The sequence below is a fragment of the Chelonia mydas genome, chromosome 6 (genome assembly GCF_015237465.2).
Source record: "Chelonia mydas isolate rCheMyd1 chromosome 6, rCheMyd1.pri.v2, whole genome shotgun sequence".
Classification (NCBI taxonomy): domain Eukaryota; kingdom Metazoa; phylum Chordata; order Testudines; family Cheloniidae; genus Chelonia; species Chelonia mydas.
This window is the reverse complement of record NC_051246.2, coordinates 118,872,749-118,899,137: the sequence shown is the minus strand read 5'-3', so window position 1 is coordinate 118,899,137 and position 26,389 is coordinate 118,872,749. Positions and strand designations below refer to the sequence as shown.

The following is a 26,389-nucleotide window of genomic DNA, read 5'->3' as shown; positions in this document are numbered from 1 at the left end:
ATGTACAGAAAAAGGTACTTTTAATCTGGAATAAGAGTGTCTATAGGCTTGTTTCCACTTACCGGGGGATTGACATGTGGCGATTGATCCACCAGGGGTCGATTTAGTGGGTCTAGTGAAGACCTGCTAAATCGACTGCCGATCGCTCTCCCGTCAACTCCAGTACTCCACTGGAACAAGAAGCATAAGGTAAGTCGACGGGAGAGTTGCTCCCGTTGACCCAGTGTGGTGTAGACACCGCAGTAAGTCAACCAAAGGTACGTCAACTCCAGCTACGTTATTCACATAGCTGGAGTTGTGTAACTTAGGTCCATCTAGTCCTATAGAGTAGACCTGACCTATGCATGGAGTTATTCAGAAATAGCTACTATGCTGTAAATTCATACCCTATCTTATTCTGGAATAATTTTTGACAAGACTTAAGGAAAGGATCCTGTAGCACCAACATGCTAGGGCCTGATGCACCACTGTCTTTCACCTTGTGTAGACATTACACCAGTGCAAAGTGGATGTAAATCACTATGGCTCTGATTCCCATTATCACTAAAGCCTCATCCCACTGCTCTGATAGTGTAAAAGGGGCCTTAAAGTGGGTGAAAATGTGAAAGCTACCAAACCAAAATGGGTAGCTTTTTACATGCACTTTTTACTAGTGTAAATGACTACACAAAGCAAAAGGCAAAAGAGAATCAGGCCCTGGATGTTCATGTGGTTACTACCGTTACATTGATTTTTGGACTAAAAGAAAGACTGAGATTGGGTCTGCACTTGAAAATTGTATCAGTCTAGCTCTATCAGTTAGAATTGTGATTTTTTTTTACTGCAATAGTTACACAGGTAGACCAGTGGTGCAAGTGGAATCCATTTCTTACAGGTACAGGAGGGCACTCGGGGGGCACATGACCTCCTCACATGACCCCCCACGTGACTCCTCCCTGCCTCACCCTAGCCCAGGGGCCCCATGCCCTCCCTGTCCCCTCCCCATGATCCACCCCCCTTATCTAGGGAGGGGGGCCCTCTGTCCTCCTCCCGCTGCACCTTCGGAACCGCAGCGGTGAAAGGAGCACGGTCCCACGCCCGCAGCTCTTCCGGCATGGCTGTATCGCCCCAGCCCTTCCACGCAGGGTCTCCTCCATCTGTACAGCAGCCCCGCTGGAGGACAAGGCTGGGGGCAGTACAGCAGCCACACCAGAGGGGCTGCTGGCATGGGGCCGCCCAGTGACCCCATGTTCTGCTCATTTCCCCGCTGCAGTTCCCAGGAGAGCCCGTAATGTACCGCCCTACATGCACTGCTAAGGTAGACCCCTTGGCCTGGATGTAGTTTCACTGATATGAAGATGCTTTGTACCAGTATAGTTATGCCCCGTCCCATGTGGGAAAAGTTACACCAGTGTAAAGCACTTTTACAACAATACACCTGTGAACACAATAGGGATAGCTGCATTGTTTTAACTAGTTTTAACAGATAAATCAATACTATCTTTGAAGGTAGACAAAGCCCTACTCACTCGGAGTTTTTAGAAGGGAACTATCTGGTATAAATTCTAAATTATCTGTTGGATTAAGCCTGAGGAGTTCTAAGTATACATAACAAGGTCATTTTCTTGGAAAACATGTTCTGAGAGAACTCAGACCTCGGGTTACATTTAAAATTTTTTTCACAAGGAACCATATTTCCCAGTCTCCTTAATACCTAACTAGACATCCAATTGGTAATGACAGCATTTTTGAAACTGGTTAGAAACATGCAAGGTTTGGGGCCAGATTTTCAGCACAGCCATGCTTGATTGGCTAACTGCCAATTTGTAAGATTCTGCAGTAAATACTCTGACCTCCCCAATGAAGAACAAAGCTACAAGACTTATCAACTTGCTTGGGGCCTGCAAAGAGGTTCACAGAAGGTTCACAAAGGTTCCAGTTAAGCAGACTTTCAGAGCCCTGCACATGTCTATATATACATATACACATATACATATACACACACACCCCATATATATGTCTCCATCTTAAACTGGCAACAGAAACTGAGCAGAGAAATATCCTAGTAGATGTGAGAGCCGGATAGGACCTTTGGGAAGAAGTTTAGGCAGATACGGGGGGAAAAATCTCCTGGTAAAAATTATGTAGAAAGGGAAAACAGATAAAAGGGCCCAATCTTCCTTTCTGAAATTATGACTACCAAAATAAACACCTCCCAGGACAGGAGCAAAAGGGAGACAGATATGAGTGGCTGGACATGGTCTAAGGAGAGCCAGGACAGGTCTCAGTTAAGGCTGGAAGCCTGAAGATTGGGGACAGTGAGTTCGCACTTTCTGCTCAGAACGGGTCACAGATTTATGGTGGCTCAGAGACTGGATTCACAAGGAGTTCGTGTGATGCTGCTGGATCTACAACAATGCAAATTCATCAGCCATCGCCGCATATACGGACGGGAGTACAGCCTGATGCTGCAGTAGATTGTGGGATATAGGTACTTTGTTCGCATGAATCTCATAAGCATACAACCCTGTTATTTGTGTTGTGCGCTGAGAATGGTACATGGGCCAAAATCAGGGAATGATACAAACCACCAGACAGTTTGTTTGTTGTTCTATAACAGCTGTTTATTCATACAGGAAATACTCCACAGGGCGCATGCCTAGTTTCACCCACCTTCAGATGGATTTTCTCAGATGTTTCCTTTCAGTTGTTTTAAATTTTAATCAGCCAAAGACCAACTTTCAGCAAAAGGGCGTCAGGTGTCAAAATACATAATATCCTGTTAACAGCACTATATGGCTGAACACTGCTGGAGCAATGTATTTGGACTCAATTTAAAAATGTAAAAAGTTATCTACAGACTACAATGCCTAGAAAATCTTTTCCAAACCCAACACATTGAGAGGAAACTGCATGAATTAAGATTTAATTTGTGTTAAAGCTCTGCATCTCCCCACTGATAAAATATTAAAATGTAAACAATTCTCTAACAAATGCTCTATTCATCAAGGACCTGGGCGGCGTTTACAGGAGGGCTGTCATTATCTAAATGGCTGAGAAGAGCTGCAGAGTCCATGTTTCTAGGCAGTTAATGCAATATTATCCTGAATCTCTGGCTGCAAAGTGAAATCATAAAATACCGAACCTGGGTATGTGCCAGTAAAACGTTGATGAAGAAGAGCAATTACATGTAACATAGTAAATTCTGCACCACGAGCTATACTGCTGGAAGATACAGTATTTGCTGGTAATTTAGGATGACTCCTAACTGACCATCTGCAAAGCCTAAAATTATATTGCTGGGTGTTGCACATATTTATCCCATCTCAGGATTTAGTCTAGTGTGTCTAAATATTTTAGCCATGATCATGGCCTGTGTTATGTCAGAGGTTACACTAGATTAGTTTAAGGTCCCTTCTAACCTTAAAATCTATGAATCTACACTAAAGCATGAAGGAACTGGCCAACTCTAAATAATCAAAAATAAATATAGGAGAAAACATGTAATATGAAATGCTTTGATTGGTTCATTCATATATTTTTGATTTTCTGTCTTAAGCCCTAGAAAACATAGTGGGGTCTGGGCCTGTAGGTCTTGAAGTCAATGGATGTTTTGCCACTGACTACAGTGGAAGTATAACTGGACCCTCTTGGCTAAATTTTCAACAAAGCGCTCAGCTGAAAATCCAACTGTTATTTTGGTACCCAAATGGGAGCAGAGCTCATTTGAAAATCTGGCCATAATTGTGGTCACTGAACACTTGAAAGTCTGGCCCTGAGCTCCTTTGGAAAACTTGGGCCTACCTGCTGCATGGTACTACATAAAATGACAGAATGAGAAAGGTCATTTCAAGCACTTTGGAAAAAACAGCAATGAGTTCAAAAATGGCCAATGGAGAGAAAAAGCAACAATGGTATGGAACATGTGCAGAAAGCCAGCTGAACACTGGTAAAGCTTTTTTTGTAAATAATTATTAAAATACAAAATATAACGTGGCACAGCTCCAACCTTGTCCCCGTGGGTCCCGCACATCCAGGAGGTTTATGTTAGCTTCAGAGGCTCACTGCAACCCTCCACGTAGCCTTTCTCTCTCTAGGGCCAGGGATATAGTCTACTGAGCCCTTTTCATCATAAGCCAGCAATGGAAGTTGGTGAGAGAATTCCCACAGTCTCTGCTGCTCCTACGGCCTCATGCCAAAACAGTTTAGCCTCCTGTCCTGACAGGGGCCTATTTTCCCCTCCCAGGAGGTGTTTCTGTAGTGGTGGGTTGGGGGGAACCTGGGCCCACCCTCTACTCCAGGTTCCGGCCCAGGGACCCTAATGGTAGCAGCTGTTGGCAGCCAACCTTTTACCACCAGAGTTGCTCCATTTCCCTGGGCCGCTTCTCCCTTCTTCATCTTTACCTTAGGGCTCCCTTACCAATGACTTGAGGGTGTCTTCAGTAACCAGCCCTTCAGCCGCACTTCCTCTCCTCTGGCTCCTCTCTGCCTGACTGGAGTGAGCCCTTTTATAGTATCAGAGGGGCCTTAAATAGAGTCAGGTGGTCACATTAGCTTAATGGCCTCATCTGACTCTTTGCAGGTTAATTGGAGTCAGGTGTTCTCATTAGCTTGGAGCAGCCCCAGCTCTGGTCAGTCAGGGAACAGAAAACTGTTAATCCAGTGGCCAGTATATCTGCCTTCTGCTACTCTGCTGTACACAACTGGCCTGGGTCTATCACAGTAAATAAAACCTATTCAAAGAAACAAGCAACAATAAGGAACCACCAGGAAGAGGAAAAGGTTTATATTAGATCTGACCAGAGGATGACAATTCAATTCCACAGCAACATTCGCTCAGCATAACATCAAGTAAATTCAAAATGTTAATAGGGCTGATGGATGGATTCCTAATACTGCAATTCTAAAGCCTACTTGCATAAATCCGAAAGCCGCTGAGCACTGACTTCACTGGGAGTTGTAATTGATCGGCACCTCCTAGGATTCGCCTCATGCTATTTGCTAGAAGAATCAATTTGTTATCCCTTTAAACCTCAGAATACAGCTGCAATATGGGGTGGAAAAAAATCATTCCCAATTTTCAAATACCTTACTAAAACCAATGAATTATACGCAACTTGCTATGGCGAGCTTTCCCTGATGTTCATGTCTGATATTTGGTAATATTCAGTTTCTAATTCCACTAGGAAGAAATAATGCCTTAAAAGATAACATGTGACCCTGTTTAAAGGAAGCTTAATAACTGAAGGTCTGGGCTTCTGGTAAAATAAAAAATCCAATAAACAACAGGGCTGTAGTGGGATTATATGACGAACATATATAAAAACTGACATACATCACATTAAAATAGACAATTTATCTGATTACATGTGGGGTAAGATCACTAGTGTAGATGAAGTATGAGCTGTCATATATTCATACTGCCTGGGCTACCAAAACTGCTTTCATTCAACAGGGATCAATCACACCTAGGAATTCAGCTCCTTATTATATTTTAATCACCGAGCCCTTTGGGTTGAACCAAATTATTTTTGATCAGTTCCCAGAATCAACATTTAAGTGTAAGGTCATTACCTTTCTTCTGGCATAACATTTTCTTCAAAATACATTACTTAATCTTCAGGTTTAAAGCAATTCTATGAGTTCTACAGTAAACCATACTATTAAAGGGAGCATCTAGAAATACTTGGTCGGCATTTAACACCACCACTTACATAAGATTCTTTGCCAGACGCAAATTGTATGTAACTGCAGTAGGGTGAACTACCATCTGCCCCATGTGAGTGGACACCTGATTTCATTAGCTTGCATTTACTGAAACCTGTTTGGTGGTACATTTCCGCATATAAAGCAATTCTAGTTACACTATCAAGTTCTACTTGTGACTGGAAAATTATGGAATAGAGCTCTCAGCGTGGCCTGACTTATCAGCAAAGTTTATGACAATTAGACATAAGATTGCTTGCCCTTGCCGGTTATTCTTGCAGTTGCAAATGTAACATGGTAAAATTACCAAGCTGTATTCTGCTTCATTTTCTCCAGCTTCATTTTACACCAGAGATGAATTTGGTTTGTTAGCTATTTGATCAGCAGTTATTTAACTCAGACGGTAGAGGAAAATGAAGATCGTAACAGAGAGAACTTAATGGCACACCAGGGTATTTTCATTAAAGAATCCCAGACTTTGCAGATCACAGGGCTCAATTTGAATTATTCACTCAATTTACTCATTTCTATAATGCCTATTGCTACAGCAGCCGGGTACCTTAATTACAGAAAATTAAGGCACAAAACAAGAACGAAAGCATAACAGAGCTAAACAAAATAACTAGGTCCTCCATCCTGCCCTGAAGCTCACTAGATCCAGGCTCTCATGAGCTTCTAAGGGGAGTAAATTCCAAAGATGAGGACCTCGGCTCCAAAGCCCTGCCCCTAAACACAAAGGGTCAAGCGCATCCCTACTGTAAGTCCAATGAAAATACTTGTCTGGGACACCAAACCTACTGAACAACATGGCTGCAGGAGGCGAAAGCGGGGTGGTGAGAATGAATGAATTCATATACGTAAAGCACCGTGAGATCCTCAGACGGACTCACACAAAGGCAGTGAGCAAAGTGGGAGAGGTGGACTAGGAGGCACACCAGGTCATGCAAGAGATTCAGACTTGATATATATTGTTTGGACAGAGCACCCCATAGGGAAGAGGAACGCATGATCTCTCGGCTGAAGCACAGAAGTGACAGTCGGAGATCCTGGTTCTGCCACTACCCTGCTGTTCAACCTCAAGCAAGTCACTTGCCTCGCATGTTGTCATTTCTAAAATGAAGCTAATGTTTCCCTGCAGAGTGGGGCAGGGTATGGTGAGAATTTAATTAATGTATGTAAAGCCCCTTGAGATGCTCAAAGGACTCCTACAAAGACAGTGAGCAAAGGAGAGGTGGAAGGGAAGAGCCAGGTGACGTGCAGTTCCTTTTCCCTTCTGCATGAACTGCTTATAGCAGGACAAACTGATAAAAATGGTGTTCTCCACCCTTTGATCTGCACTGCACCATCTTATTGTCATTATAAATGCCTTTGCAAATGCCTCTGAAAGGGATCCTCTTCCAGAACTCCTGAAAGTCTTGCAGCTAATCAGTTCAGAGCATGAGGAAATCCCCTATTTTGCTTATTACCAGAGTAACAGTTTATCATCCTTTAAACTAGATTTATGCCGTCTACCAATCCCTATGCCACACAATAAATGTAACTCTGTTTCATTGAATTAGCTGTCAGCAGTGATGGCAGAATCGAAGGCACTTCCAGTAATTAAAGCCAATTCTCTTTAACTCAATGTGGTTAAAGGTCTCTCCAGTCAGACAGCACGTAACATAGATACTGGATTTACAAAATGTAGGAGGTGGGAGTAAAGATCTCTCACCATTATTGCAGAAAAATGATATTCAGTAATGAACAACAAAGCCTACATGAAATTCACTTAATGTTTTTCAGCGCAGCAAATTAGTAATTTATGCTTTGTTTTATTGTAACACCCTCAAAATCATTCATTTGGTAGCACGCAGCTCAAGCCTTTCTTCTTTAAAGAGCTGTAACACAAAGAGAGAGGGATCCTTTTTGTCACTGAGATTAGTATTTAGCAGGAGATGGTTCGCTGACTTGACGTACAAAAAATATTTTGATAAAGAAATTGCTGATTTTAGCTTTCGGCATAGCGGCTTCAACCCTGAATACTAGACCTGATGGCTTTTTGCATAAAAACTGTAGTTTAAAATGTCTTAATATCTTCAAGAATGAAGGGAAATGCATCAGGTTTGTGTGTATATGCCTCAATTCAGATTCTCCAGCCGGTACAAACTGGGGATGCCCCTTGGACAAGCTATGTGAGTGCGCAGAAGTGCGCACACACGTCTGGCAGTGGGTCAGGACATTTCCTCTCTTGCTCTTGTTCCTTATTTCTTCCTCCGTGCTGCATCCTGCCAGGATAGAATAATGTGATGTGATGAAGACCTGCGTCGACTGGTGCGCTCCCTCCACTTCCTACATGTACATTAGCCACTGCACAGGTATTGCTTTCTGTTGTCTCCTCTTGTCTCATACCTGGCAGAGCAGCCTGGCGTAATTACAGACCCTGACATCCCCAGAGTACCTGCCCAACGAGACATCATAGGAGCCTTCATGCACCAGGCCTTCATGCACCGAGCAGCCCAGCCAGGGCATATGATGCACCTGCTCGAGGGATGCAGCAGCGAAAATACGCCCCAACAAGCTAGGGAGCTGGAGAGAGAATTCTTGTGCAAACACCCTTGGAGCAGTGCAGCTCTGCAGCACTTCCAGTGCAGGGCTCTGCCTTAAAGGCACAGCTGAGGTCATGGCTAGGGGAGATGAGGAACTCAGCCTTTTCAGGTGATTTAGAAAGACAGCTACTCTGTCTTCTCCTTTATTTCGGCCTCCATTAGTTACTCCTGAGGGCATTCTGCGCAAAAAAATTAAAAAATCTGCACACAATATTTTAAAATCCTGCGAATTTTATTGGTCAAGTAAATGTGGAGGTTCCAGCATGGTATTGGGGAGCACAGGCCACAGGCTGCACAGAGATGGGAGATCACGGTACAGCTCCCCGAACCCCAGACACAGACTCAGTGGTGAAGCTGCATCCAACCCTGACACAGTGCATGGACTGGGACTGCCACAGAAACACCCCAGGGCCCTGCCCCCTTCATGCCAGGTGCACCAGGTGTGGGCAGGAGGGCTCAACAAGGAAGGATCTAAGTGTGGAGGGTCTTAGTGTGGGGGGGATCCAGGTGTGGGTTGAGAGGGTTCTGTGTGGGGCAATCCGGGTGTGGGGGGGGATCTGGATGCACAGGGACTTGTTAGGGGGGTGCCGGATGCAACAGTAATGGGACACTGCAGGGGGGTCCAGGTGAAGGTGGTTGGGGCTCAGCTGCAGGGGAGGTCTGGATGTGTGTGTGTGGGGGATAGAGCTCAGCAGGGGGATTTGGGTGTGGAGGGCTCGAGGGGGGGGTCCAGATGCTGGGGGAGTGGGGCTCAGTGGGGTGGGGATCCAGGTGTGGCTGATTGGGGCTCAGTGGGGTGCGGAGGGTGGGTGGCTCCTCAGGCTGGTCCAGGCACAAGGGGAGTGGGGCTCATCAGAGGGGTTCTGAGTGCGGGGGGTGGGAGGGAGGATTGGTGGAAGGGTCTGGGCATGAGGGGTTCTGGATGCACAGGGGTTAGGTGGATGGGGGAGCAGCTCCCTGTACAGGGATCCCCCACCCCCCTGTAGCTGAGGAGCGATGGGTACAGGAAGTGTGTGTGTGGAGGGAGTTTGCAGAGCTTCCTGCAGCTGGGGGAGAGATAACAGGGTGGGTCTGACCCAGTCCCGGATGCCGTGCAGGGGAAGAGGAAGTCCCGTCCTCCCCAGCCCAGCCAGGACTAGCAGCTGAGCCCGATGCAGGGTGGGGAGCCGCGTCTTCTCCAGTCCTATCCCCTGCCCCACAGTGATTTACCTCTCTGCCAACTTCCCTGGCACCCAAAACATACTGCTGGGGAGGGACACATGACCACTCTTGTGGTTCCCCTTGCTTCCCTGTCAGAAAGTCATTTTTCTGTGGGGAAGCAGAGAAATCTGATGGGGACATAAATTTTGCCACGACAGTCAGTGAGAGATTTGTGTTAGGACCAGGTCAACCAGTGCTGCCAAACTTGTAACAACAGGGGGCTCAGCAGTGTCCTGTTTAATGCCCCTGCCCCAGTGTTGCATGCTGTGGCATACAACCTGCTTTGGTGACAACTGGAGTCTCCTGCATTAGCTGCATTTCTCGCACCTTAATGAGGCCCTGGCTGGGGCAGGTGGCATATTCCCACCTCTTCTTGTTTAATAGGAAAACTGCACCCATTATTTCCCCCCCTCCCATTCCCTAGACAAAGGTACATTCTTTTTGTACCCTCCTACCAACACTGACCACCTCCTTCATCAACAGGTGGCCTATGTAGGAATTTGAGGATGGTCCGGGGGAGGAGAAGGTCACAGAGTGAATCAGTAGCTTTCCAGCCAGGGGGATCAAGCAAAGGCCTTCATAAAGGGCCTAGATTTGCTTGGGTCAACCCTAATTTGCATGTCTATCTGGCTCAAACCACTATTCATTTTCTGTGGTATTGGCCTGAGGGCCAATTCACAACCATGATGTAAGTGTGTCATTTCACTGCCCAGCAAAGAGTTTCAGTGTCTTTTGTTCCTGACTCAGAAGAAAATTTAGAAAATTTATGTGTCAGTGGGGAAAAGAACAACAACGACCCAGACTAGAATACAGGCAAGTGAAACAGGCCAGTGTGAAGGTTAACATGGAAAACACTCCTATGAGAGCACAAAAAAACTTCACACACTTCCTCCGGAGGAAGATTTAAAGAATTTCAAGCGCACAGATGCCATTCTGTTGTGCTCAGGGACACGCTACCTCTGACCAGTGAGCCAGAGTAGGCAGAAAGAGCACTCCTACAGGAATAAAATGTGAAGGATTTACTGCTAAAGGAGTCTCTCTTGAGACAAAGTGTTTCAGTGCTATGACAACCACTCATCTTTCATGGTCCCAATGCACTGCTACAGTGCCACTGGGCAAGACCAGTTATTATTCGAAGCTAAGCAGAAGGAAAGCATATCCACAGCTCACTGAGCAAATCATTTCTGCTACGACAAAACTCACCTGATCCAGAATGTCCAAATATCACTCTCCCCTCGAGTTCCGTCGCTCTATTCTAAGAGGAAATTTATCACAAGGTGAAGCTGTAATTAACAGAATACAATGCTGCCAGCCGCTCCATGTGTGTTTCCCTCAGGAAGGTCATTCACTGCAATTGCATTTCCCGACAACTGCTTCACGATGCTAAAACTGCGCATCATTTTATGATCTCTGGCAAAGCAAGGGCAAGGGCTTTCTAAGAATAGCAAATGAAGTCCACAAGATTTGCCTGAGCAATTTTCCTCTCCAGACACATATCTCACCCCCTTAATTATTTGTTTTACATCTATCTACTCTTCATCCTGTATCCTCTCTTTCAAGATTTGCCAAGATTCATGATCCTCCAAGACAGCTAATGTTCTACAGGTACTAGGATAGGATAAGACACAGAGACAGAGCCTTTTCAGCAGCTACACCCCAGCTGTGGAATACCTAATGAGGGCAGCCAAAGCCAGGTCTCGATGGAAGACCCATCTCCTGGTAAGTCCTTCCTCCAGGAATAGCATATTCCCAGGATTAACTCACAATTGTAGAGACAGGATGGAAGGAAAAACAAAATGAAACTCACACAATCATGCGCACTGGGAGCAAGGCAAGTGGTGAGGGTTTTGCCAGTCAGGGAATACTCAGGAACAGCTTTAATTGGCGTGAAGCACTTAGACACAATGGCAATAAGCACCTCTGCTTAGACAGGCTGAGAGACATGACTGAGTAACTTACATTTCAATCTGGATTGTTAGATAAAACTTGGGGAGCAGCTCCCCATTATTTATGTAGGGTACGACCATTTCAGTAAAGATCACAGTACCTAAAATAGCAACCACCTCATCATCCTGTATGACTTCTAGGGATCCCGACACCACAAAGCAGAGCGCATCTACGCTTTCTCCAGCATGGTAGATGAGGTCTCCTGGAGCACAGTGAATAGTCTGAAACTCCACAGCCAGGGCCCGCAGACAGCCATCACTAGCCAGTCGAAAGGCAGGGTGCTCGTTAAAAACCTTCCGGTTCAGATGCACGCAGATATCTGCCCTCATGTCCTTGGGACAAATGGAAAGAACCTGAATAAAGAAGGGGAAAAAATCAGCTGGGAATATGATACAAGATCAGTAGGTGTTTCAAGAAAGAGACATTCCTACAGCAGAATATTTTTACCATTGTCACCTTCAGACAGTATTCAGAGAGAGTTTTCCACCTATGTCTGTGATATGGGGATAATGATACTGATCTCATTTGTAAAGTGCTTTGAGATCTACTGATGAGAAGTCCTACGTAAGAGCTTGGCATTATTACATTATAATATCAGTTCCTACGAACATAAATTCTACAAAACACACCATTTACAGTTGGCACTAATTGGCACCCTTACTGGCAGTCTCAGCAGCCTTAGCATCTGAATAACCCACTGATTGACAGAGACGGTCCCTGCAAAAGCAGAGAATTGAGGCAAGTTGATAAGGCAGTGGTGGAAGCAGGGCTGTTCCCTCCTTCAGTGCTTTTAAATGGGCAAGAGTAGGAAAGCAAACCCCAGCACTTGCGCCTTCAGATCAAGTTTGTAAAGATGGGAAGCTATGCACAAACCACCTAGTTATCTGTTCAGCATGTGCACATGTGAGCTATTGAAAGGGCTACTGATGTATGTCATTTAAAAACCTGGCCGCCAAAGCCTTGAAATAGATGAGAATTTATTACGTGCATTATGGAAGCACCTACAGTCTCAACTGAGATCAGATCCCCATTGTGCCCGGTGCTGTATAAACACATAATAAGGGACGGTCCCTTCCACAAAGAGCTTACACTCTGTATAAGATACCAAAAGAGCTTCAAGATTAGAACAAATAGGAACAAAAACGTTAGGCAGTCTCGCAATAAGAAATATAAAGCACACGTGAGTGAAAAGCTGCACTGTGAACCTGACGGCAGCCAATGATAGATCACTTGATCTTGGCCGTCCCATGAGATAAATTCTTACCTTAAGTGGCTTTTCCAACAGATACAATAAAAGGAAAGTTAGCAAAGCCTAACCAGGTAAAGAAAGAAAGTGACAAACTGTGAATCACCAGTAATTATAAGAACTAGGCTTGTGAAATGCACATTTAACATGAGCAAATTTTCTCAAACTTGCTAATAGTGATGTAAATCCTTAAGACCATGTTAGCTAATTTACTTGGGAATATTCTCTTTTTAAGACCGCTAACAAAAATGTATGGCAAAGTATAAATTAATCCCAGTGGACACAAATTAACTACCCTGTGAAAGTCTAATATATAGAGAAAACTGCAGTCAACAAATAACACTGCGCAAGTTCTCACATTACTGAATTAAATCAGTTTGCTCCACAGGCAATAGTGGGAGCCAGTCCCCAGTTCATGAACAGTTTGCCAGTCCTTAGAATGTCAAGGTACACTTTAGCAGAGAGATCCAGGCAACACTGAACTAACTTTGTGGCAACCATGCTCATGTTAATGTAGGAATTAAAGTTAGAATTTTAATTTCTGTTCAATCAAGGTCTGTTATAAAGAATGATATTATTATTATTGTATGATATTGCTAAAAGGTCCAAAACATAGAACTGGCAGACAATAAACTATCCAGATCTTAATTAATTACATTAATATGTGTCCCTTCCTTATTTTAATAGATCTAAGTCATATTGTTATCTTTAAGATAATGGATTGGAAAACTGAGAAAGGGATTTACTATCTTATCAGGTACATTATGACAGTCAAGGTAAATATTAAGCATATATATTCACAAATGTTTAAGGCCAAAAGGGACCATTATAATAATCTAATCTGACCATCATCATAATACAGGTCACAGAACCTGGCACAGTAATTTTTACATCTAGCCCATAACTTCTGGTTGAACTACAGTACATCTTTCAACAAGACAATCTTGATTTAAAGGCTCCAAGTGATGGAGAATCTACCATGTCCCTCAGTAACTTCTTCCAATGTTTAATTACCCTCACTGTTAAAAATTTACATCTGAATGAATTTGTATAGCTTCAACTTCCAACCATTGGAGCCTGTTAAGCCTTTTTCTGTTAGATTAAACAGCCAGCTACTGTCAGAAATCTCTTCCCCGTGTGGGTACTTGGAGACCATGATGAAGTCACCTTGTAACCTTCTCTTGGATAAACTAAATAGATTGAGCTTCTTTAGTCAGTCACTGTTATGCATGTTTCTCTCATGTCTCCTGTGGGATCTTGCAAAAGATGACGATGGGATGGAATCTTCCATAGGATATTGGTTTCCCATTTACAATAACTTTTGAGATCTACCAGCTAGCCAGTTTTTAATCAATTTAATAAGGGCTACACTGATTTTGTCTGTGATTTTTTTTTGTCAGAATGTCATGCAGGACTAAGTTAAATGCCCGCAGAAGTCTAGTACACTATGTCATCAAAAAACAAGTTAGGCAAGACTTGTTTTCCATAAAGCCATGTTGCCTGCCACCATCTTTTAATTCTTTACTGACTGTGTCCCATATCAGTCTTTCCATGATTTGGCCCGTTATCGATGTCAAGCTAACCAGACTATAATTACCTGAGTTATCTCATTTAACTTTTTGAAATATTTGCACAATATTAGGTTTTTCCTCTGCAACATCCCCAGTTTTCCATGATTTGTTGAAACTGAACATTAATGGTTTAGATAGCTTCTCAGCTAATTTTTTTAATACTCCTGGGTGCAAGTTTTCAGCACCTGCTAATTTAAAAATGCTTACATTTAATAGCTGCTGTTTCAATCCTCCCTATTTACTTATGGAATAGGGAAACTTTTTCCTTATTACTGGAAGATATGAATACATGACCCTGCTGCTTTCCAATAATAATTATTGGAAATTTCTTCCTTTTCTGCATCATGACTGGCAACTTTACTATTCTTATCTAGTATCGGACTTATACCATTGCTAGGATTTCCTTTGTTAACAATGTCATTCTTTTAACAATATAAATGACTTTGACTAAAAGAGGCCATGATCCTTGAAAATTTCCAAACCCTGTGTTCATAATGGATCTTACAAACACCTAAATGATTTTGGCTTCCAAACCTTATGTTCCAATCTTCTATACTTTGGAAGGAAAAAAGAGTGTACTAAAAACCTCTCAAATTCTAATTACTGTAAAATATTACAGAGGGAGGACAAGATTTGTATCCTGAGAGTTTCTCAGATTTCCTGGTTGGTTTGTTTGTTGTTTGGTTAATATAAAGTGATCATACTCATCAAAAATAAAAAACATTCATATACCCAAGAAACATATTAAAACCATTTCAAATACAATTCAGTGAGTTAAAAATACAGTACCAAGTGATCAGTCATTCAAACACTGTTCCTATCTTTAAAAAGGGGAACAAGGAAGATCTGGGGAATTATAGACCAGTCAGCCTAACTTTGATACCTGGGAAGATACTGGAACAAATTATTGAACAATCAAATTTTAAGTACCTAGAGGATAATAGGGTTATAAGTAGGGCTGTCAATTACTCACAGTTAAGTCACGCAATTAACTCAAAAAAATTAATCACGATTAAAAAAATTAATTGCATTTAATCACACTTTTATTGTCATTGTTAAACAATAGAATACCAATTGAAATGTATTAAATATTTGTGGATGTTTTTCTACATTTTCAAATATATTGATTTCAATTACAACACAGAATACAAAGTGTACAGTGTTCACTTTATATTATTTTTATTACAAATATTTTCACTGTAAAAATATAAACAAAGAAATAGTATTTTTCATTTCACCTCATACAAGTACTGTAATGCAATCTCTTTACTGTGAAAGTGCATCTTACAAATGTAGATTTTTTTAGTTACATAACTGCACGCACTCAAAAAACACAACAATTTAAAACTTTAGAGCCTACAAGTCCACTCAGTCCTACATCTTGTTCAGCCAATCACTAAGACAAACAAATTTGTTTACATTTAAGGGAGATAATGCTGCCCACTTCTTATTTACAATGTCACCTAAAAGTGAGAACAAGCATTTGCATGGCACTTTTGTAACCGGCATTACAAGGTATTTACGTACCAGATATGTTAAACATTTGTACTCCCCTTTATGCTTCGGCCACCATTCCAGACGTCCTGCTTCCATGATGATGATGATCATTAAAAAAAATCTGTTAATTAAATTTGTGACTGAACTCCTTGGGGGAGAATTGTATGTCCCCTGCTATGTTTTACCCACATTCTCCCATATATTTCATGTTATAGCAGTCTTGGATGACAACCCAAGTTGTCATGGTGTTCGTTTTAAGAACACTTTCACTGCAGATTTGACAAAATGCAAAGAAGGTACCAATGTAAGATTTCTAAAAGTAGCTACAGCACTCAACCCAAGGTTTAAGAATCTGAAGTGCCGTCAAAAATCTGAGAGGGACGAGGTGTGAAGAATGTTTTCAGAAGTCTTAAAAGAACAACATTCTAATGTAGAAACTACGGAACCTGAACCACCAAAAAAGAAAAGCAACCTTCTGCTAGTGGCATCTGACTCATGATGATGAAAATGAACATGCCTCAGTCCACATTGCTTTGGATTGTTATCAAGCAGAACCCCTCATTAGTATGGAGGCATGTCCTTTGGAATGGTGGTTGATGCATGAAGGGACATATGAATCTTTAGCACATCTGGCATGTAAATATTTTGCAAAACCAACTACAACAGTGCCACTCAAATGACTGTTCTCACTTTCAGGTGACACTGTAAACAAGAAGCCAGCAGCATTACCTCCTGCAAATGTAAACAAACTTGTTTGAGTGACTGGCTGAACAAGAAGTAGGACTGAGTAGACTTGTAGGCTCTAAAGTTTTGAGTTTTATTTTTGAGTGCATTTTTTGTACATAATTCTACATTTGTAAGTTCAACTTTCATGATAAAGAGACTGCACTACATTATTTGTATGTGGTGAATTGAAAAATACTATTTCTTTTGTTTTTTACTGTGCAAATATTTGTAATAAAAATAATAATAGAAAGTGAGCACAGTATATTTTGTATTCTGTGTTGTAACTGAAATCAATATATTTGAAAATGTAAAAAAGTTCACAAATATTTAAATAAATGGTATTCTATTATTCTTTAACATCGCGATTAATCGCACAAAATTTTTTTAATTTATTGACAGCCCTAGTTATAAAGAATAGCCAGCATGAATTTGTCAAGAACAAATTATGTCAAACCAACCTATTTTCCTTCTTTGATAGGATTGCTGGCCTAATGGATAGGGGGGATGCGGCAGACGGGGTATATCTTGATTTTACTAAGGCTTTTGACACAGTCACACATGACAGTCTCATAAGCAAATTAGGGAAATGTGGTCTAGATGAAATTACTGTAAATTGGGTGCACACCTGATTGAAAGACTGTACTCAAAGAGTAGTTATCAATGGTTCTCTGTCAAACTGTGAGGATATATCTAGTGGGGTCCTGCAGGGATCAGTTCTGGGTCTGGTACTATTCAGTATTTAATGACTTGGATAACAGGGTGGAGAGCATATTTATAAAGTTTGTATACAACATCAAGCTGGGAGGGGTTGCGAGCATTTTGGAGGACAGAATTTGAATTTAAAATGACCTTGACAAATTCAAGAATTGGTCTGAATTCAAGAAGATGAAATTTAAAAAAAAAACGTAAGTGCAAAGTACTTCACTTAGGAAGGAAAAAAAATCAAACGCATAACTAGAAAACAAGAAATAGATTGGGTAGATGGTATTACTGTAGAAAATGATCTGGGGGTTAGAGTGGATCACAAATTGAATATGCATCAACAATGTGATGCAGCTGTGAAAAAGGCAACAATCATTCTGAAATGTATTAACAGGAAAGTCCTATGTAAGGCACGGGAGGTAATTGTCTTTCTTTACTTTACATGAGTGAGGCTTCAGCAGGAATATTGTGTCCAGTTCAGGGTGCCACATTTCAAGAAAAATGTAGTTAAATTAGAGAGAGTTCAGAGGAGAGCAACAAATATCATAAAAAGTTTAGCAAACCTGATTTATGAAGAAAGGTTGAAAAAACTGGGCATGTTTAGTCTTGAGAAAACAAGACTGAAGGGGGACCTGACAAAAGTCTTCAAAATCTTTAAGGGCTGATATAAAGAGGACCATGATCAATTGTTCTCCATGTCCACTGAAGGCAGGACAAGATGTAATGATCATAATCTGCAGCAAGGGAGATTTAGGTTAGCTATCTGGAAAAACTTTCTAACTCTAAAGGTAGTTACGCTCCTGAATAGGCTTCTAAGGAAGGTTGTAGAATCCCCATAATTGAAAGTTTTTAAGAACAGGTTGGCCAAACACCTGTCAGGGATGGTCTAGGTTTACTTAGTCCTGGTCAGCGCAAGGATTTGATGACTTCTCAAGATCCCTGTCAGCCCAACTTTTCTATGATTCCTAGTAGTGTTCTTTTTTATAGGTACAGTCCTATTTCTATCATCAAACACTATAACAAGGAGGGCAAGAACTCCATTGCACAGAAAATGCCAGTTCAGTAAATCACACAGAATTCAGTAATTTAACTGAAGTCACGATCCAAAAGACTCCATTTAGAAAGTGACTCTTCTGATAACACCTTCTTTATATACACTGAAACTTCATTCTTTGGCAAGCACAATAGTAAAAGAGCAAGGAGCAAAGATCTAGCCACAGGCTGAACAATTTCATGTTTACAATATGTTGTTCTCCTTGAATTGAGAACAGAGAATGAAGTTGAAGACAACTAAATAGGAAGCATTTTGTGTTAAAAGATTTTACAAAGGATCTTAGATATAGAAGAAAATAAAAAGTAAATGTGCAAATATCAAGGGAAAATAGTGAGAAGATGGGTAATCTCAATTATTAATCCATATACTGTATGCTCCCAGCACAGGACTCTACATCTCTGACGAGCCTTTATTATAGCTCCTTTCTGAGAGTGCAAATGCAAGCATCAAGGGTTCAGAAGGTGTTTAATGGACACCATCAACTCCACTAACATGACTCAGGGCAGCACTGTAAGAAGGTGATTTGGTGGCACAGAGCAGATTCTGCATGGTAGTTTTCCTGCTGATGTAAAGAAGATTCTGGTGTGGAAACATGGTTCTATTTTCTGCAGGAACAAGTTGGAACCTTCTGAAATTACTAGAAACCTTCTGAAGTTACAAAGAGAGCACAGTAACAGACGAGGTGTTTCTATGTTATATACAAGCCCTGTTGAGAATGGCCCTTAGTCAGCAGAGTAAGAACTAGACATTCTGATTATATGGTTAAAAACAAAGACTCTAAATTGTCTCCTGAAACGGTCACATTTTTAAAATGATATGTGTCCAAAGAGGATACAATATACCTGTTAGTTAATGGTTTCTATTTTTTGTATATTTTAAACGATGTATCAAAAACCATCTTCCAGTTTCCAAACAGGTAAGATTTTTCCAGAGGAGTCTTCGCTTTTATTTTTATTTTTTTGCGTGTGCGTGGAATCCTCGTTTTATGAACAAATCAATATGAAGGCTGCCGACTACAATGCTTTACTATTTGATAGCTTCAGAGCATAAGCTTGGGAGAATACAGTCTGCAGGGTTCTATGTAATAAATCTGTGGCCACAGATTTCACAGTCAGTAACTATTGCACATGCATCCAAACATCATAAAGAACAGAATCCACTACCTTCTGCTGCCAAAACGAAAGGCAATGTAGACTCCCGCTATGCAGAAAAACCTTCTTTAGCTCAGTTGATAGAGTCCTCTGATTTTTAACAGAGAAAGTTCTGAGTCACATGTTCATGGTGACATTTGCATCTGTGAAGCCACCGACTGCTATCTATTGGATTGAACCACTGTAGACCCCTAATCCCCGAGGGCAGCTTTGCTTAACTGCTGAGAGCAAGTAATGCACTGAAGAGGTGCCCACTTCTGCGTGGAAAATCAAACCTGTTCAGTTGCTTACAAAAAGAATGCTCAGATTTGATTTTATCATCATCTTCTAGCCTGCCCACAGAGGACATAAGCCATAATACAACCCCAGCAGACAGACAGTTTCCTTTAGCACATGTGGTAGTCGTTCATATTTCTAGAACGAAGATGCTAGGTTCTATCTCTGCATGTGTGCACTTTAGATGGTGAGTGAGATGTCTATGTATGTAGCCAGAGACTTGTGACAGTGGTATTAAAAGCTCTGGAATACTCAGGAATAAATGGTACAATACACCCACGTCTCTGTGCTAAACTTGAGATCTGGAAGGGAACAGTAAAATTCCCAAGGAGGCTTGTCTGATTTTTTTTTTCCTCCTAGCATTTTCTAAGTGTACTCAGGCAGTTTAAGATAAGATTCCAGAATAGTTCATAGAATTCTACGCAGAGCAGAGATTATAAAAGAGCTGCAAGAATAGCAAATGAATTAAAACAAAGATGTTGTGGATTAAGATGGTGTACAAATAATGTCTGCTGGAATAGTTTTAAATATTTGTGAAATTGTCTCCAGTTTGAGGCTGCTGAATGGCTTCATGGACATTACAATATCTCTGAAGTCATGACAGGGAATGCCAGACTGAGAAATCACACAATGAAGGAGTCTTACAATGATCTAAATTCTCATTCTCTCACCGCACCAGCCATGAGATTTATTCAGCGGTGGCAGAATAACTTTTACACACAATTAACTTTGACTTGGGGGGGGAAAAAGAGTACGCCCACTTTTGTCTGGGAGCCCGCAGATCAATTCCTTGCTGGGAAGAGGCCATTAAGAGCTAGATTTTCAGAAGTGCTCAGCAGCCACAATCAAGGTCAGACTTTCAAAAGAGCTCAGCTCCTATTAGGCACCCAAAGAAACTGTCTGGATTTGCATAAAAACTCATTAAGTTAGGTGCTGAGCTCTTTTGAAAATCTGGCCATACATTTCACAATGGGCACTGGATTAGCTGCGTAAGAGGCAAAATTAAGAAACAGCTGATATGCAAATCACTGAGCACTTTCATACTGTAACTTGGATCTTTTTACAAATAGTTAGGCAGATTGATCAGAGTTATTAACCCTGCACGGATTAAGATGGTTTTTAATAGATTGGACCGAACATGCTAGCATTGAATATTTTATGTAAACAAGGAAGGTTTGTTACTATTTAACTGAACTGTCTAAAATTCCAAGAGAGAGATAAGGTGGGTGAGGTTATATCTTTTATTGGACCACCTTCTGTTGGTGAAAGAGACACGCTTTCAGGCTCTACAGAGATCTTCTTCACGTCTCTTATGTAGTTTGCTTTATATGATGAAAGCACCAGATCTGCAAACTGAGTTAATTACATTTTTTAAGCAATACAGAATATGAATTACACTGGTGATCAGAGCATTGAGACAGATTTGGCAGTACAGTAACAAGAAGGAAAATTTCTTAATTGAATAACACTAACAAGTGTTGGAAACATATAGAAATGGCTACAAATTATTTTGGATTAAATTCAATTCAATCTTCTCAACACAGATAAAAACTGGCTGAAGGTCTTGAAACAACCGGTGATGATAAATTACACCATATTATACTGTGGGGACACAACTGCTGGAAGGTCTGGTTTGATTTTTTAATAGATTAATAAATGCTCTGGAAAATGTAGTAATGAGCACATTAATGAAATGTGCAGATGATACAAGGTGTAAAATCCCACCCTGTGTTGTGTAGGTACACTACAGAGGGAGTGCTCATCCTTTTAAGTCATATTATACACATATCAAAAATATAGACATTACATAACTCATTAAGGTGACAGTACATTAGAAGTCAGCCAACATCATTAAGAAACTCCTGGTAAAACCAATTTTTGCAATAAGAAAAAATCTTGAGATTCACACTGCAGAATTTCACCATCTCCAGCAATAAAATAAAATAAACGCACCCACAGTTTTGGGACTGACAAAAAATTCCAGGCTCTAGTTCTATCACCTACATGGGGAACTTTTTGTTTCAATCTGGGCCACAGTGTCATTAAATAAAGCGATAATCCAGATGTCAAAGGATGCAAAGGATACAAAGAAGAGATTCTCCCTGAGGCTAGACTTTGCCTCTCAGCCCTGCACAGGAAGCAATACAAAGCTACATTGCCCTGGCAGGAGCAAACATAGCCATTCACCATGGCACTCTGTCTCCCTCAAGCGGTGGCTGGGTCACAAACGGTTGATGGGGCTGCCACTGCCTTAGCTAACAGACGTATCTTTTTAGTTCAAGCAGTAAAGACTCATGTTTTTAGATTTAGATGTCCCAGGTTCCGTCCTCCCTCTCGTGACAAACCAGGGACACAGCATTACTGAGGGTATGTTCCCACCTTGGGTGGACACACCCACCGTAGCTCTTTGAGCTAGCAAGCTAAAAATAGCAGCATGTCAGCAGCAGGACATATGGTGGCCCAAGCTAGCCACTCAAGTACAGTCCCACCCATCCACCTGGGTAGGTACTTGGGTGGCTAGCCTGAGCCACCGCCTGTGTCACATGGCCACACTGCTATTTTGGGGCATTAGCTCAAGGACAGCTAGCACGGGACTCGTGCCGCCCAGCCGCTGTGTAGACAAACCCTGCGTGGGTATGGGTTACATAGGCACCATCTTTCTTGGTGCTGCTGGTTGGGCACAGGAGGCAAGTAATCAGCACCATTCATTAGGAGGGAGCAGAGTGCTCCCACCGGTACACAGACCCTGTTCTGTAGGCCTGTGGGGAAGGCGGGTGGCCCATGGTTCTGTTTCTTCCCTTTTCCCCTTTCTGCATCCTCCCCTCAGGGGGAGTGGACTGTAATGGTGAGTGGCCCTTGAACAGTTCTGCGAGGTGAGGGAGACTTCTTGTTCACCCACTGCTGACAAGCGGCCCTTGCAATGTAGGGGCAATATTTGTCCAGATTATTTTATTTTTCCTGTTGAGTCTGGAATCATATGTACATTTCATGGTTGTTGCACCTTGTATATGGTGCAACTTCTGCATGGCAAGAAAACAGAGAACCTTTGCTCCTGATCTTACAGTGTGGGGACTATGCTGGTGGTAGGGATAGATGGCAGCACAGGTCATACAGACAAGTTTCCACCATGAGACCATGTAGAAATAGCAGCCTGATTTTATAGGGCATCAGGACACTGGGAGAGATGTCTTGAGGCCATGAATCTCAGGTTTCAGTACTGGGTGTCAACAATATTTTATAGGACCACTGAAGATTTCACGAACAGCTGAGTGGACTAAATTTCCTTGTATTTTCTGAGATTTATGATTCATAAAATTGCAGCCTGAAAATATTTACCATAGTCCTGTCTCTTCTGCATTATTGCCTATTGGGTCATGCCATTAGCAATTAATAGTTTTAATGCTGTATTGTTTTCCCATTGTTTCCATTTCAGGAGTTACAACGTGAAACTAGCTCTGATAGATTCCTACATAAAAGCTGAGGAATAAATTGTTTCCTTTCAACCTGTGTCTTTTATTGTAAAGTGGACCGTTAAACCATGTTAGAAATTATCTGGCCATTGGTTTTATTACTTTCTAAGAGAATCTCAAGCCAAACTTTAACTAAGAGTTGAAGGAAAGAAAATCTTTCCGCTTTATTGACATCTCACAATTTTGCCATTAGGAGAGTGGGACCTTAATAGAAACAGCTAAATGTAAACTAACGGTTGTGCAAGTTCACGTGTAATGACCTATTTTTAGAGGAGAGCTGCAACCTATTAATGTTTCATTTGCTGTCAAGCACATTTTGATTAAAGCTAAGAAGCTCAAATTCAATGTGAACATTTTAATATATCAGGCTGTTACTATAAATATTTTTACAACTACTCAAAAGATCATATTAAGTCCTCCTTTTCTTTTTGCGAATACAGACTAACACCGCTGCTACTCTGAAACCAGAGAATGTTCTGGCTCACATTTATCTCTCTCAGCAGAACAGGTTATAATGTGCAATGCTGCCTTTGAGAGACTTTTAAATATATAATGGCTGCTTCGTTTTCCCATGAATTTACTCATGATCTGAATTTAATTCATTACTGGGTGAATAACCAAGGTACCTTGAGCATGAAAGGGGCTGTATAAAAACAAATTCCCTCCTAGATATGAGCTATGTATTACCATATTATGGTATCTACAGTGCCTATGTAATGTATTGTGTGTATTTTCCTAGCTGTCAATGTTAGAGCTTTGACTTCTAAGTGTTTTAATATGATTTATCACAGGCCACTTGCTTCAGTTTAAATAATACAAATAAAGGGATACTCTTAGTTTCATTGATTCTCTATTCATAGGTATGCAGGAAGGAGGAGTGAGAAAGGACAAAGAGCACTGTGGGTTGAAGATGGAATTTGAGGACAAATTATCACCAAAGACCCAGCCCAGATTGGTCCTTTAAGGCAGGGGTTCTCAATCTTTTTCCTTCTCAGGCCTCCCCAACATGCTATAAAAACTCCACGGCCCACCTGTGCCACAGCAGCTGTTTTTCTGCATATAAAAGCCAGGGCCAGCGTTAGGGGATAGCAAGCAGGGAATGTCCCAGTGCCCCAGGCCACAAGGGGGCCTGCGAAGCTAAGTTGTTCAGGCTTCGGCTTCAGCCCTGGTTGATGGGACTTGGAGCCCTGGGCTTCAGTCCCAGGTGGTGGGGTTTCAGCTTTCTGTCCTGGGCCCCAACAGGTCTAATGCCAGCCGTGCTTGGCGGACTCCCTGGAACCTGCTCACGGCCTCCCAGTGCGCCCCGGACCCCTGGTTGAGAACCACTGCTTTAAGCCCTGCAGTGTGGAAGCTCAGGGTCAGATCCAGCACACAACGAAGTCAATGGGCATTGGATCAGGCCATCTGAGAGGGGTTTTACTTCAGGCAGCCAGCTCTGGATCCATGGCCCTTTTCTTCATTGTCCCCTTTGGGGAGAGGAGTAACATCTAGTCAACCTTCACTTTGTCCGCACTGTGTATCTGCACAAGAACCAAACACTAGGCTCTCTAGATTTCTTCTTTGTTGTTGGTCTGAGTGAGATCTTCAATGGCATTAAACACTAGTATCTCATATATGACTAAGAATAGATATTTAACTGCACTTTTTGAATGCTATTTCTAACAATTAATTAAAGCACATTTGTTAAAGGTATAGCGTCCCCAGCAAAGGCATTTGCTTATATTTTAGTCTCAAGCACATTTCTTTTAAAAACCTTAGCTGTCACAAAAACGACAAGACTTTATCATGCTATATTGGCCTGTAGTTACATACAGTACAGTTGTTCATCACCAGAAAAAACTGCGTATTTTTGTGTCAACATGTGAGCTGTTCATAATTTATTGAGGAAGAGTCAACATGATTGTAGTAAAGGGAAATCATGCCACACCAATCTACTAGAATTCTTTCAGGGGGTCAACAAGCATGTGGACCAAGGGGATCCAGTGGACATAGTGTATTTAGGTTTTCAGAAAGCCTTTGACAAGGTCCCTCACCAAAGGTTCTGAAGCAAATTAAGCTGCCACGGGATAAGAGGGAAGGTGCTCTCCTGGATTGGTAACTAGTTAAAAGATAGGAAACAAAGGGTAGGTATAAATGGCCAGTTTTCAGAATGGAGAGAGGTAAATAGTGGTGTCCCCTAGGGGTCTGTTCTGGGATCAGTCCTATTCAACATATTCACAAATCATCTGGAAAAAGGGGTAAACAGTGAGGTGAGGTGATAAAATTTGCAGATGATACAAAATTACTAAAGATAGTTAAGACCCAGGCAGGCTGCGAAGAGCTACAAAAGAATCTCAAAACTGTGTGATTGGACAACAAAATGGCAGATGAAATTCTATGCTGATAAATGCAAAGTAATGCACATTGGAAAGCATAACCCCAACTACACATATAAAATGATGGGGTCTAAATTAGCTGTTACCATTCAAGAAAGAGATCTTGGAGTCATTGTGGATAGTTCTCTGAAAACATCCACTCAATGTGCAGCGGCCGTCAAAAAAACGAACAGAATGTTGGGAATGATTAAAAAAGGGATAGATGATAGGATAGAAAATATCACATTGCCTCTATATAAATCCATGGTACGCCCACATCTTGAATACTGTGTGCAGATGTGGTCGCCCCATCTCAAAAAATCATATATTGGAATTGGAAAAGGTTCAGAAAAGGACAACAAAAACGATTAGGGGTATGAAACGGCTTCCATATGAGGAGAGATTAATAAGACTGGGACTTTTCAGCTTGGAAAAGGACGGCTAAGGGGAGATATGATTGAGATCTAATAAAATCACGACTGGTATAGAGAAAGTAGATAAAGAAGTGTTGTTTACTACTTCTCATAACACAAGAACAAGGGGCCACCAAATGAAATTAATAGGCAGCAGATTTAAAACAAACAAAAGGAAGTATTTCTTCACACAACGCACAGTCAAGCTGTGGAACTCCTTGCCACAGGATGTTGTGAAGGCCAAGACCATAATAGGGTTAAAAAAAGAACTAGATAAATTCATGGACGTTAGGTCCATCAATGGCTATGAGCCAGGATGGGCAGGGATGGTGTCCCTAGCCTCTGTTTGCCAGAAGCTGGGAACGAGCGACGGGATAGATCACTTGATGACCTGTTCTGTTCATTCCCTCTGGGGCACCTCGCACTGGCCACTGTCAGAAGACAGGATACTGTGCTATATGGACCCTTGGTCTGACCCAGTAGAGCTGTTCTTATGGATCTGATTTAAAGAA

At 41.7% G+C, this 26,389-nt stretch overlaps 1 protein-coding gene across 4 annotated transcripts in view; it reads right to left on the bottom strand.

Annotated features, from left to right (window-relative positions):
* KCNH5 (potassium voltage-gated channel subfamily H member 5) overlaps positions 1-26,389 on the bottom strand; it is a 240,159-nt gene that overhangs the window by 57,195 nt on the left and 156,575 nt on the right. For all 4 annotated transcript variants that reach the window (XM_043549512.1, XM_007068012.3, XM_043549514.1 and 1 more), the window contains one exon: positions 11,518-11,770. In XM_043549512.1, the coding sequence (XP_043405447.1) occupies positions 11,518-11,770 (253 nt within the window). The remainder of the gene's footprint in view (positions 1-11,517; positions 11,771-26,389) is intronic.